Here is a 15204-nt window from a genome sequence, read left to right on the forward strand (position 1 = left end):
CCAGAATATATCCCCATAGACATACAAATAACATAATTTAAGTTTGATGAGTTTAACTGCAAAGCAGATAATGCTATTAGAAATTGAAATAAAGTAGAAAAACTTACTTTTTGGCATACAAATTACTTTTTTCATGTTAAATTGTCTGTGTTTGACAAAATGCGCTGATTTTTCACATGTGATAGCAGAACTGAGTTGGGCATGTACAGGATGAGTCACATCATTTGAAACTTAGCCCTGATTGGAGAAATTGGAAGTGTTACAACTGACCCACGTTACAACTATCCCCGGTCTCCCCTACTATGAGGTCTTTAAGCTAAGATGGGGGCTGATCATTTAAGACCTTGTATATGAGGAGAAAGATTTTAAATTTGATTCTGGATTTAACAGGGAGCCAATGAAGAGAAGCCAATATAGTCCCTGTCAGTACAATTGCTGCAGCATGTTGGATCAACTGAAGGCTTTCAAAGAGTTTTTAGGACATCCTGATAATAATCAACTGCAATAGTCCAGCCTAAAAGTAATAAATTCATGAACTAGTTTTTCATATCTATATAATCAGCATCTCAAATGGCTACAACTTCATGCATTTGGACCTGTAGATATAGAAAAAACAACCTGCTGAAGTTGAAACTGAGCAGAATGGGGAAGAAACGTACTCTTAAGTGACTTTGAACATGGCTTTATTCCTGGTGCCAGACAGGCTGGTCTCAGTATTTCAGAAACTGCTGATCGACTGAGATTTTTCCACACAACCATCTGTAGGTTTTACAGAGAATGGTCCAAAAAAAAGAAAACATAGAGTGAGGTTTATGGGTGAAAATGTCTTGATACTAGAGGTCAGAGCAGAATGGCTAGACTGTTTTTTTAATAAATGGGCAACAGTTAATCAGATATCTACATGTTAAAAGCAAGGCATACAGAATAACACAACTGGGCGCACAACAGGTCCACGCCTGCCGCCTCTGTCAGCAAAGAACAGGAAACTGAGACTACAGATTACACTGGCTCACCAAAAATGGACAATAGGAGATTGGAAAAATGTTTAAACACCACAACCTACCAGGGCACCATTTATATTGATGTTCATCTCTTTATAACAACAGTGTAGGGCTCTTTTGATGGCTGTTTTCAACAGGATAATGTGCAATGCCATCAAGTTCAAATCATCTCAAGCTGGTTTCTTGAGCATTTGCTGAACTTAAATGCCTTCCACAGTCGCCAGATATCAATCCAACAGGGCACCTTTGGGATGTGATGGAACAGGAGATCGTCATCATGGATATGCAGCTCACAAATGTGCATCAGCTATGTGATCCTATCTTGTCAGTATGGAAAAAACATTTTTGAAAAACCTCTTACACATCATCATTCTGTGCGGTGAACAGTGTTGGGTAAGTTACTTTAAAATAGTAACTTAGTTACATTACTAGTTACTTCGCTCAAAAGTAACTCAGTTACTTCAAGTTACTCGTTACTTTCAAAGTAACTAGTTACTAGGGAAAGTAACTTTGGTTTTACTCAGAATTCTCTTGTTAATGTGTTGCTTCCATAACTTTGCCAGTCTTCTAGCTTGCTTACTTGCCACAAGTGCACTGTGCCACCTGCCAATAGAAAGGAAAAGATAATGTGCATATTTCCACGAGAGAAATCCCACGCCTGGACCGTCATTGACTGCTGCCATGATTCTAGCCTACGTCACAGCGTCATGTGCGCCTTTTACATCCAACACAAAAACTGCAGTCGTGGTGCTTTCGATTGTACTCAGAACTCGGAAATTCTGCCTTCTGAATAGGAAGATGTAGGCAACACCAGACTGCAGATGAGCTGCATACAGAGCTGGACTGGGACAAAAAATTGGCCCGGGCATTTTGACTGGAGACTGGCCCACCATTATAGCAAAAATCATAAAGCCTTTGAATGAAAATAAACACTGTTGTGACAGTGATGTTCACTGTTTTGATGGTATATATGCATCAATCTATCAATCGTTTGTTGTAAGATTCAGATAATTATTTTTTAAAAGCTAGACATTTTAAATGGGAATAAGAAAGAAAAGTATTTCTTTGTGCCCCCCTTTCCCTGTTAATGCCCTACCTGGCCCCCTGGCAACACTTTGCTAGATCCGCCCCTGCACAGTTACCAGCTGTCAGCTACTTAGAAAAGGATCCTGGTGTTATTTGTCGCTCAGAAACAGTTCATAACTTCAACTCATTCATGTCACCTAAAAGGTAAACCTGTTTCTCCATCACAGCTCTGATGATTCAGTAAGGACATCTCCTGGTTTCATCTTCATGTTTCCCTCTCACCAGATAACCAAACTGATATCATGACCAGCAGCTTTACAGCTGTGGCTCCAGCAAACATCAGCTGATACTAGAAATTAATATTAAATAAATTCTAACAACAGCTGATCAAGCTTAAACGTGCTGCTGTTGTTTAGCGCGACATCCTTTGGTTTCCTCTTTCGGCGCAAAGTGAGCGATAAACAAACAAGAGAGAAAAGCCGATCAGCTGATCATTGATCAGTTTTCATGATTGAAGTAGAAACGGGAGAGGGAGGGGGGAGAATGAGAGAAGAAGAGGCAGCTGTGCAGCAAAGACACAGAATAACTCCAGCTTTGTGCCTTTTTCATTGTAACTGAATTACGGCACAAACTGTTCCTTTTCACCTCAATAAGAAACTCGTAATATTTTCTCTGAATACCAGGCGGGACGGTTGGCAACTCTAATAACTTATGAACAAAATAAAGTGCAACATCATTAACTTCATAGGACCCACCCAGCTGTATAGAAACTCCGTCATGCTAGCTAGCACGCAGTACGGAAAAAGTCAGAATAACGAAAATAAACACCACCTAAACTTGGTTTATATCTGACTCAGATAGACTGCAGGTCATAACTTCTTACCTGAAGTTCAGTTCACATTTGGACTGGCGGCCGCCTCGGGTCTCTTTTCCTTCATCCACCTGCTGGCCTCCACCACTTGCTAATGTTACTGAATCTGTGGAAGCTCCGCGATAGCCACCACACGAAGTAACGAGTAACGACCCTATCTAAATCCCAGTAACGACTAACGCGTTCCTGATTTTGGCATAATAACGAGTTACCGTGCTCGTTACCACAATAATAACGTAGTTACTGTAACGTGTTACTTGATAACGCGTTAGTCCCAACACTGGCGGTGAAGGAGCTAAACATCCAGGAAACGAAACACTGATCAAAACGTGGGTGAATAGAGACAGATTTTTTTAAAATACATTATGAACAAGTGAAAAACCATCTGTGATATTACATAAAAAACACGCTGATACACTCAGTAAAAAACAAATTTAGGTATAAAGAAGCATAAGAAATTTGAGGCTTCTGACTGAATCAGGTGTGCATGACAAGATGTCTTAGCCAGCGAGTATTTAAACTCTGCCAAGTTGTGGAAGGCAGGGTGAAACTGTTACTATGTGATAAGTTATAGTAAAGTTGGGACACTCTTGGAAGTTATAATCCCTTAAATAAGTTGTGCTGTCAGCTGTAAGGAGGCATTTTTCTTATTGAGTCTTCTTTAAGTGCTTTAAGTGTTAGTGCCAGGTTAGCTTAGCCTACTGTGACCAGTCACTGTTCAACAACAAAGACTGTATATAAGTTGGTCACAGCCACTGTGACATCACCCATTGCTTTTCCCTCTGCATCTTGAGGTCTCTTTTTCCTTTTGCCATGCTGGGTTTTTTTGTCAGAGGGAAGTATATTTGGAAGATAAAGTGGTGTGCTAAGTTATCTACTAAGCTTGATTACAAAACAGGTATCTGATAATTATTACTAACTAGTGCTAAATAACAGATAATTCATTAGCCCAGAAAGGCACCAAGAACACAAACATAGTCAAGAGATTAAGTTGAGTGACTCAAATGTGCTCTGATGTGGCTACATTTGTCCCCATTTTAAACCCTTTCAGAATTCATTCAAATGACCTAAAAAAAATGCCAAAACATTTTTTGTCCACATTTTTGTCACTTCTGTGATGGCTTCACTTTTTAGTTCAGGACTCTCAGTCTGTTGTGGTCAAAGGGTGATAGCAGGTTTTATGTTTGAATCACTGCTGTGCTTTGCTGTAGCCCAGGGCTGCCCAATCCCAGTCCTCGAGAGCTACTATCCTGCAGCTTTTAGATGCATCCCTACTCCAACACAGCTGAATCAAATGGTTTGATTACCTCTTCAGCATGCCATCGTGTTTGGCAAAGTCCTGATAACAAGCCATTCATTTGATTCGGGTGTGTGGGAACAAGGATGCATCTAAAAGCTGCAGGACGGTAGCTCTCGAGGACCGGGATTGGGCACCCCTGCTGTAGCCACTGTCTCCTGGTCTGAATTTGAAATCAGATTTTATTATTACCAAATAAAACCATTTTCTACCCTGACATTCTTGTTGAATCCAGTGAAAATCAGCATTCTTTTAATTAAATTTGATATGTTTCTGTTGTTAAAGAACAAATAGCAATTTATCCTAGAAGCTGTCGCTGCTCATCAGTGTTGGTCAAGTTACTTGAAAAAGGAATTAGTAACTAATTACTGATTACTTGTCCAAAAAATTAACCCCGTTACTTTACTGACTACTTATTTTCAAAAGTAATTAGTTACTTAGTTACTTAGATAGTTACTTTTTAAAAACATGATACATTATATGCAACAGTCTTTGACTTGAAGAAATTTGTTTAAGATTTAAACCTATTTACTGCATATCAGCACATAAAATAAAATAGTGCTTTGTGTTTACGCTCACTCTTTCAAATAGATGCAAGTAAAACACAGCAGAAATTAAAAAAAAATCAAAGACTCAGGACTGAGTCCTGTCGCTCTTAAATCTATTTTCACCTGTTTAGCAGGAGTGGGGTGGGTGGAGGTTTGCCCGGTGCCGCAGCGGTCATGTCAGTGGGGGGGATCTGGGGGTTTCTCTGTGAATTTCACATTCGCGTGGCAGCATGCTAGGTACTTGCTCAGAAGCTTAGGGGTTTTTCTTCACACGCAGTGTACAGTTGATAGTAATGTTTTTGTCACTTTTTATGGAATCAAACTCAAAGTAAGGTCAGTACTTTGACCCTTTTAAACAGTAACACAGAGTGCTTACGGGAAAATAACAGTAATCTAATTACTTTTTTGCAATAGTAATCCCTTACTTTACTCATTACCTGAAAAAAGTAATTGGATTACCTGCCCATCGTTATGTCGTTTGAATTTTTACTTCTTCTGTTTACTGCTGTGAGAAACTCACAAAACATTTAATCTTCACAGCATGCAGTCGAATTCTGTTGTCATATCTTGGCGTTTATCTCTACAGATACACACTTCTCTGATCAATGGTAGACCCAGTGCAGATGACCCCTCGCCAACTCTCCTGAACTTCACGTCCGCCCGCTACATCAGGTTGGTGTTTCAGAGAATCAGAACGCTGAACGCCGACCTCATGACTCTGACACTCCATGACCCCAAAGATATGGATCCTATTGTGACGAGACGGGTGAGGCTAAAAACACATGCACTACCACTTTAACTTTGTCAGTATGAGTCATTCATCTCTGGATATTTTTAAGTAGAATATCTTTTGAGTCATTGGTTGTTAAAGTTGCAATAACCTGTTTTGGCTCTTCAGTACTACTATACCATTAAGGACATCTCAGTTGGAGGGATGTGCATCTGTTTTGGCCATGCGAAAGCTTGTCCACTCAACAGTGTTACAAAGGTAATAATGTCCAACTTTCTCTCACTCTGTTTAACAATACCATCAAGGTGATGTAGCTCTTCCATAGTTCTGAACAGGAGTAAAGAGAGCCCTCAGGCATCACCTTTTCATCTAACTCCTTCTATAAAAACTTTCCGTGTGAGTCTGTGCGCGCCTTTCTGCAGGGGACACAGGTGACACTGTACAGCATCGTCTCACGTGTCACTTCAAACAGAGGAGTGTTTGATACCAGACACCTGATCTTTCCCTCTTTTTCTCCCACCACACACACATGCACCGCGTTGTGTCCTTTACATGTCCCGAGGCTGAAACAAGAAGTCTAACTCGGATTTGACACCTGTGTCTGGTCCCTCGGTGGTGATGTCAGTGACAATAAGTGATGTCACTGGTGTGTGAAAAGTCCTGTTTTTTTTTTCTTCTTCTTTTCCCACCGTCTCTAACCAAGACTTGAGGAAGTATTTAAACTCACTAGAGGAGACTAACCACTTTCTTCTGCCCAGGTGTTTAAAGGCTACACATTTAGTCAGTTTTAATAGAACAAAAAGACTTTGCAGAGCAGATGTAGTATACGGTACAACCGAATAATTTCTGTTTATTTATAATTCTGCTTTATTTATCTGCAGTTTTTTAGAGCCTCTCTGTTGCGCTGTCTTCCCACAGGACATTTAGCTTTTTTACTTTGATTAGTGTTCAAACAATCCATGCAGTAGCATACTGGGCAGACATTCAGAAAGGTGGAGACCTGCGAGATGATTTGTTGATGATCGTCCGCAGAACATTTGTTCAGATGCCTGCTCAGCACAAAGGCAGCCTAAGCAAGAGCTGTAGCATTGTGTCTCAGATAAAAAGGGGCAAATTTACTCATGCCAACAAATCCAGACTTGGCTCTCGTTGTGCTATTGTACTGCTCTCCTCTCAGTTAAATCTGGCACCCTCACCATATCAACCAATTTACAGAAAGTCCTAAATTGAATTACTGAACCTTAGTTGGCAAATATCCTGCTACATTCTGCTTTGTCTGTGTTTAGTTTTGAATTTATTTCTCTCCTGGGAGACTAATCGTGAACCTATTTACTGCTAACTGAAAATTTGGAAACTGAACCAAGTTCTTTCAGTTGAGTTGGCTCTCATGTGTACACATTGTTGTTTAAAGGGCTTTCAAAAGGTGATGCATTTGATAATTACCTATTTGCACTCTATTCTCACATTCATGTGAATGTTGAGGTGTCACACGAGGGTGCGCAAAGGAGAGAATTTTTTTTCTGTGTATATTAAAAATATATTCATAAATATTGTACAGAGGGTTATACATGTACACTTTCTACACTTTTAGATTCAAATCAATACAAACTTGATCTCAACATTTTATTTTGCTTCAGTTCAGGTGTTGTTCATACATTCAAACATTCTTACTGCAGATGTGGTTATGCATGTAAAGGACCACAAAGTCACAGCAAGAACATAAAGACTGCATTTGAACTAGGTTATTACTTTATTTGAAAAATTGATAGTTACAGTGCTTATTATCTCAGAACAGTTTAAAAGAGATTTGTTCTGGAAGCTATGTGGTTGAAAATGCATTAAAATGTCTTATAACAGTGTCTGTAAAACAATTTTTGATGTGATTCTTATACAAACTGCCACGTGCATGATAATGGAATTCAAGGATTTTCCTGGTGACGAACTTTTTGTCGACCAAACCAGGAAAAAATATTATACCCTTTCATTTATCTAAGAAACACTAAGATATCAAGTTAAATTTCCATCTAATGGAAAATGTCAAAAACTAATAACAGATGCATTTTAATAACCAAATCAGCAACAACAAATAAAACAACCAATATAAATAACCGATGCTAAATATGACGTGAAAACATGTTACTACAAAACATGTTCAAATATGACAAGTTAACATCTGACAAACGTATAAATTGTGACAGAAAAGTGTGGCGCATTGTGCCGTGCGTTATGAATGGCGCACACTGTTCAACCACTGCAATAAAAGTTCAAATTTAAAATAACAAAACAAGCATCCAGCCATTTTCTTCCGCTCATCTGAAGTGATGATTCAGTGATTTACTGGCATTTGGCATCAAGTAAAATTTTAACAATTGGATTAAACGACTACTAAGTCTGGTACCGACTGGTAACAGCGATGATTAGTTGCACACATCCATAGTGGTAATAGTCCACATTCAACTGAACAGTTCCTTTGCAGTAACTTGACCAGCACCATTTCCCTGCACAAGCAGTGCAGTTCCTGATATCTTATCATATCACCCATATCCCCCAAAGAACTCCCAACGCTGGGTTCGGTCACACTAAAACAGTGAAACAGTAAAACACCTCATACTACACTCAAGCAATAATTTCTATTTAGACGATTTATTGTCTAAAAAACTTAAACAGATGGTTTTATTTTCACCATTTAACTCTCCACTTGATTCCAGCTCTGAAACCTCGTCAATCTCCTCCAGGATTAAAGGCCTCACTTCGGGCAGTGGAATTGTTAAGAATATAGTGGCAAGAAACAAAATTTGATAAGAAAGGAAAAAATAAAAAAAATAGATTTCCCTTCAGGATACAAAAATGGTGTAGGGGAAAATAAAAGTTAAAATCAACCTTATTGGGTTGTAAAGTCATTAAAATAATAATATCAAACAACGGGAGCTTCTCTAACAGGCTGTCACTCGGCACAGCGACAGGACACAAAGAAACAAATAATAGTTATTAGTTTAATTAACTGAAGGTCACTCTTTCCCAACACTGTGTGTGGGAGTAGTGTCAAGCTAAGGGCTGACATTTCATTTTTTCACTTAAGAGGTTTTGAATCACCTGCGGTGAAGAATTGGCTGCAGTGAAAAATCATATTTGTTCACGATTCAGATTCAGATTTAAAAACCTGCTTCTAGTTTGCACAATCAATTTAAAGAGAGCTCACATCTGTGAAATTTAAAGTGCACTGTTAATGTGTGTTTTCCATGTGTTTGTGTGTGGACATTTGTGTTTCTGCGCATATGTAGAAGTTTAGCTGTGAATGTGAACACAACACTTGTGGGGAGAGCTGTGATCGCTGTTGCCCAGGTTACCACCAGCAGCCTTGGATGGCAGGAACCTTCCTCACTCGACATGTCTGCGAGAGTAAGAAAAACACAGAACAAATTATATTTGTAAATTGCACACAGCTACCCACAAGCTTACAGCAGTTCACCCACAACACATTTGCTACTTATGAAAAATAAACAGTGACTTCTCAGATTTTCACGAGATAAAAAGCCTCTATCAGAGTTCTTATGGCACTATATAATAGGAAACAGAATACTACATCTTTTCCTAAGAGATTGTAACTAGATATTTCAACTATTTTACCCATTATGTTATTTAACAATTTCTCCATCTACATTTTTAGCTAAATACACTTTACTTACAGATTTGGCAAACTATTACAACCATTTATACATTAAGTTTAGCAATTTGATTTACTAATGGCAGTTTAATGTTATGTGTATTGGCTAACAATTTATTTATTTATTTTATTTTGCTATTATTTTTTCAACATTGCATATTTATTTTAAATATTAATATATATCTATTTTAAAGACTAATATTATTTTTAATTTTACTTTTCTGGTCAAAGTCATTTAGGTCCATTCGGTTCAATAAATTGTGCTTCTTTTTCAGATTAGTTGAGCTAATTTTTTCACATAAAGCCTGGCTACTGCAAAACAGTAGGCTAACCCTAGAGTACTCACTCACTGAGGTCAGTACTCTCCACACAATTAAACTGTGAAGCTGTGCCCTGAAATTCACATTCTTTCCAGCTGATCAGAATCAGTCTGTGATATAAGTCTGTATAAAGCCATCCGAAATCACCCTGGCATCCATTAACCTTCATCAGTTATGCAGCAGTGGAGGGATGAGGTTAGAGGCTTCCACCTGTCATCATAAAACTAAGGTTACAACATGTAATCTTTATTTTATTTCACACAGGCTACACCCTCTGAAAGCTCTGTAGTCTTAGTGGCTCAATGACTGCTTCTGTTGCCTTGACATTGACATAACTAAAGTGACAAAAGGTCCTGTATAGCATAATAGTAAAAGAACTGAACATGACAGATTTAATACCAGTACTGAACAAACTGTTGTAATGGTAGGGGTAGAAAACGTTTATCTAAGATGAGGTATATGAAGCGAACTCGGCACTCTAGGATAGCACAGAATGATGCCCTGTAGTGTTGTGCAGCTTTACAGGTCAGCAGTGACCAGCGGGACAAGCTATCCACTGTTCTTAATCCCATAAACACAGCTGTGAACACGATACTGGATTAACAGTGGGTGGAAGGTCCAGTCATGCAAACATATAAGACAGATGTAATTATAACTTTCTGGAGAACAAAAATCTTTCATAATCATGTCATGGAACATATAAAGCACTGTGTAGTGTTTAAGCATGTGATAGATCATGTAACGTGCTCTGCTTCTCAAGCCAACCAATATGCATTGTAATTAATATGTCGTAGGGACCTGAAATAAGGCATGCCGAGCAGTGAAGGTCAGTACTGTTTTCTTAACACCTGGCCATTTGTACAGCTGATGCCTTTAATCCCTGGATTTAATACACTTTAAGTAATGTCCATCAGGCCATTTCCCTGTGGTTGTTTTAACCTAAAATCTAAAAGTGTTTTGTGTGTCTGGCCTTGCAAATGTATGTGCTACATTAAATGTACTGAGTTTGTAGGGGTGAGAGTCCATAGCCATAGTGTAGGTTAAAAAGTCCATTAGTCATGTAGGGAAAACATATGATCAATATTGCATCAATCACAACATTATCTTTGCAAAACATGTTCTGGTCTGAATTAAGAAAATGTATGAAACAAATGAACTCGGCTACAAAATCGGAATCTAAACTCAAGAAGATCTTTGTGGCCTGGAGTTCGGGCCGTAGGAGACTTCTACAAACTTTAAGTCCAAGTTTCTTCTCAAAATTCCAAAGGACAATGCTTTTATCTAGCTCATGAATTTTAGACCACTTTAGTAAATATAGCAAACTAAAGTGAAAATGGAAAGGGCATGAATGAATAGTAAGGCTATTTTTTTCCTCTGGAGATAATTCTCTGGAGCCCTAGAGATAACACACAGCTCACAGTCAGTGTGTGAACCTTACGGCACTGTCTAAAAACCAGGATAGGGTGTTTTTTTTCTCATCTTGTGAGCAGATGAAGTAAAAGGATTAGAGAAAGTGTCCCCCCCCCCCCCCCGGCTGCATATAATACTGTACAGAATTTTGATAGAAGAGGCAGGACTCGACAAATCCTATCAACTGCAGTACTACAGCCCACCAACTTTTTCTGTGTGTTTTCAGAGTGTAACTGCCACGGTAAGGCAGAAGAATGCTACTTTAATCAAACAGTGGCAGATCTGTCGCTCAGCCTGGACATTCACGGTCAGTACAAAGGGGGCGGAGTCTGCATAGGCTGCCGTGACGACACGGCTGGCATTAACTGTCAGAGCTGCGTTCCTGGATTCTACAGACCTGCTGACGTACGTAACCTGCTTATGCGTGTGTCCGTACATTACCTAAATTGCTGCTATTTGAACATGTCTGCGTTCTCTACCTGTCCAGGTGAGCGCTGAGGAGGAGAACCCCTGCATCCCCTGCTCCTGCGACCCATATGGTTCCATCAGCCAAACGTGTGTCGCAGATTCGAGACAAGCTATGCCCCGTATGCACTCAGTTTGACTTGTACTTTCTGTCTGGTAACGTGACTTTCCGCCTTGTTCTTTCTGAGGATCATTTAAGCCCTAACATAGGGATAATTTTGGCCCCTCAGTGGATATGCATGCAGACTTTTAGAGCCTGCACCCATTTCACATTTTAATTCATTTTAAAGTGGTACTTCAGTAACTCTGAGATTTCATCAATTCGGTCCACATTGATTTCCTATGGGATCGGGGTGAGTCGAGTTCAGCAGCATGCACAGAAGCTTCTGTTACTTGAAAATGTCTTTGACAGAACAGAACTATTTATATTAGAGATAATTTTACTCCTCTGTCCTCCTCTGTGTTTTCGCTGTTTTTATATCTAGCAAGTAGAGTTATTTTAGGTGCAGCTACTTCAAAGAGATACCCTTTCTCTTACACTTATACTTTTTTTATGTGTGCATGTGTCTCTTTGTGTGTGTGTGTTTGTGTTTGACTGACAGGCCAGCCAGCAGGGTCATGCTGGTGTAAGGAGGGTTTTGGGGGTCTGAGATGTGACAGGTGAGAGACACACATACACCCACATGCACACAAATAGGGAAAGAGATAGACACATAGTGACAGGTGAGCAGAACCTTTCAGCTGTTGTCTGTTCCAATTAGTGTTTAGAAATTGCCACCAAGTTTCCATTAGGATCTTTGATGATATTGATTATCACACTTGGGTTGTATAGAAGTGACTGCATGCATAGCTGTGGTGCAAATGCAAGGCACTGTCTTATTTGCAGCTAAATGTTACTTCCTTAATAATACCTTTCATGAACTTAAACGGAGAGAACCACAGCCTGAGGTCTTCATGAAAAGTCTTAGCATTACTAAATTCCTACAAGAATTAAACAAGAAGCAGCTTCAATATCAACCCGTAGATCTGTCAACAGGGTCCTTCATGTTACTCTCCTGATTAGTTGGTTTGCGAGTAATTGCGTTTACTGATGTAATTGCTTTTTTTTTTTGTATTATCTTTGATCCCACGGTAACCCAGTATTCCACTCTAGTCTAATGTAAAAGCCTTATCTTAAAAATACTGCTTTTCCTCTAAACTTTTAATGACCTACCTGCAGGGCCGCAGCATAAGCATTGTCTCTAAAATGACTTCCTAAATGCTATTTAATAGACTTGCTTTGGCTTACTTTCTCTGTTAATTAGTAGGAGTTTTTTGTTTTTGTTTTTCTGCTTAAGCACGCACACATATTACCAGCGTTAGCGGTTTGCAGCAGTGAGTAGGGGATCGGTGACTCACGCGAAAACAGTTTGACCAGGATAAAGGCAGTGGTTGTTAATCTGATCAATTTACTGTTTTGACTTGATCTTTATTATTGCTGTAAAACTGTAGGTGTGCTATTGGTTATATGGGCTACCCATACTGTGACCGCTGTAACTGCAGCGTTGAAGGAAGCGTCAACGCTGACCCATGTATAACACCCTGCATATGCAAGGTACACACAAACACGCACATTCGCATTTGTATGCACAGAAATAATGACAAGTACTCTCTCCTAACCTTTTTAGCCCTGTCATCATTATTTTCACCACATTAACATTGCCGGAACATGCTTTGCACTCGTAGCGTCAACCTGAGGGCAGCCTATAAACTATGCTGCGTCCTTCTTCTTCTTCTTTTTCTCCTCTCTCTTCTCTGCCTGCCCTTTTCTGTCTCTCCCCCTCTCTCTGTCTTTCTCACATGCAGGAAAATGTGGAGGGGGAAAATTGTGACCGCTGTAAGCTCGGATTCTACAATCTTCAAGCGTCCAACAGACGCGGCTGCGAAAAATGCTCCTGCATGGGCGTTTCCAGTCAGTGCGCTGCCTCCACGTGGACCTATCAGAATGTAGGAACTCATTATTCACTGATGTTGTGGGATGATGTAAACGCCACTTCAGTTTAAAATCTTTTCTGCAAGAGTGGCTTAGAGCTGAAAAACTGTTTTTTCCTCCTTTTATTCAAATATCATTTACTGCTGTAAACTTAAATTGCGTCATAACTGTGCACCACAGAAGGATGAACATCAGCTGAGAAACAAATTTGTGACGCAAGTTGTTCTGACTAATTTTATAGTATGTGTTCCCTTCCATGACAAGTTTCAGAGTGGAGTAAACTTTCAGTTTGTGTTCATCTTTTGCATCTAATCCAACTTTGGTGACTTTTGACATGCAGAATTTTAAACAGCACTGATGTTCAGTGAATCAGAGAGTCCAAAACAGAAGCATGTGTCATGAGGTTTTACTGACATTGGCCTGTGTCTCCTTTTTCTAACAGCGTGCTTTACTTGAGAACAAATTGCTCAGCAAAAGAGACGTAAATCTGATTTTTAAACACGAGGGAAATACTACATGAACAACAGGTCTCATACATCAGAGTTATTATAGTTTTCTATAATGTGTGGGTTTGCTCATTTCAGTTTAGTTTAGTTTTTGAAAATGTTTGCTTTTAGTTTCATTTTTATTTGTTTTATAGTTAACTTGAGGGCATTGAGGGTATATGCTGGAAATAACATCGGTAAGGGTACATAGGTATAAAAAAAAAAGCGAAGAACAAACCAGTTGAAAGCAACTGACTCAAAGTAGACATGCGAAGTCACAATAAATATATGCAAAAAGGCCTCATCGGCCAAGCTGTGATAACAAATTTTGCGAAAAGAATTAAACTGAAGTGTAACTCGGCTGGGATAGGCTCCAGCACCCCGACAACCCTGAATTGGATAAGCAGAAGAAGATAGTTGGATGGGTAGTTTTAGTTTTTCATTTAGTTTCAGTCACCTAAAATAACCTTGTCATAATGTTCAATTAGGTTCAACGCTAACAAGCTTGGGCATTGACACTGAGTTTGACACAAGTTTTTGTGATTGAGTTAGTAATTAGTTTGCCAACTACTATTTACCCCTTTGTTTAATCAAATAAATTGGTTTGATCAGGCCTTCAGTATATTTTAAAGTGAAATTTTTCAGATTGTGAGTTTTTAATGTAGGTCCATAATACACATTTTCCTAACAAACAAAACAATCACTTAAGCTATCGCTCAAAACACTTTTTTTTTTAGATGACACGAAAACTACTCATCCACACTGCTGCATCAGTTTAATAAATATCTTTCAGGGCCTGAACATATCTGACACCAGGTGTAAAGTAATTTGGATCTGGCAAACATTAAAAACATCTGGAAATTAATCAGTAGGATGTTAAGCAGAAAAACAAAACTGCATAGAGAGTCTGGAGGGAACAGAGAGGTGAGAGACATGAAGAGAAAGAAAAATATGGAGGAAGGAAGAGGACAGAACTAGAAAGGAGAAGGGAGAAACAAGACAAGAGGCAAGAGGGAGGAGAGAGGTGAAGCAAGAGGAAAACAGTTTTTGACTGACAGGGAGGGTGGGAGAGGAGGAGAGAGGAGACGCTGACAGGATGACAGCTCTGATTTAGACACCGATCGTGTGTGTGTGTGTGTGTGTTTTCAAAAGGGGAAGCCAAGGTTAGGTTAATTACAATGACAGATGTGTGTCTAGCAATCTCTGATTCACAAACACACACACGTGCAGACACACATCAACACACACAAAATCCTTAAGAAAAAAAATCTCTTTCGAGGTGTCGATTGCAAACTTCCAGCTGACATGTGGCAGATTTACAAAGCTGTTACCAAAAGCTTAACTTTGACATTTTTGTTAAAAAAAAATCTTTTATCTCAATCAACTAATTACATTTACAATAAATTACATTAAAA

At 39.1% G+C, this 15204-nt stretch overlaps 1 protein-coding gene across 5 annotated transcripts in view; it reads left to right on the forward strand.

The window, feature by feature from the left end:
• Positions 1 to 15204, forward strand: part of lama2 (laminin, alpha 2) — a 231189-nt gene that overhangs the window by 75117 nt on the left and 140868 nt on the right. For all 5 annotated transcript variants that reach the window (XM_085382585.1, XM_085382587.1, XM_085382586.1 and 2 more), the window contains exons 6-13: positions 5330 to 5509; positions 5642 to 5731; positions 8755 to 8872; positions 11094 to 11272; positions 11355 to 11454; positions 11935 to 11992; positions 12824 to 12926; positions 13178 to 13318. In XM_085382585.1, the coding sequence (XP_085238711.1) occupies positions 5330 to 5509; positions 5642 to 5731; positions 8755 to 8872; positions 11094 to 11272; positions 11355 to 11454; positions 11935 to 11992; positions 12824 to 12926; positions 13178 to 13318 (969 nt within the window). The remainder of the gene's footprint in view (positions 1 to 5329; positions 5510 to 5641; positions 5732 to 8754; positions 8873 to 11093; positions 11273 to 11354; positions 11455 to 11934; positions 11993 to 12823; positions 12927 to 13177; positions 13319 to 15204) is intronic.

Source organism: Rhamphochromis longiceps, linkage group LG15 (assembly GCF_057381845.1).
Source record: "Rhamphochromis longiceps isolate RC_006_pf linkage group LG15, R_longiceps_female_GT1.1, whole genome shotgun sequence".
NCBI lineage: Eukaryota > Metazoa > Chordata > Actinopteri > Cichliformes > Cichlidae > Rhamphochromis > Rhamphochromis longiceps.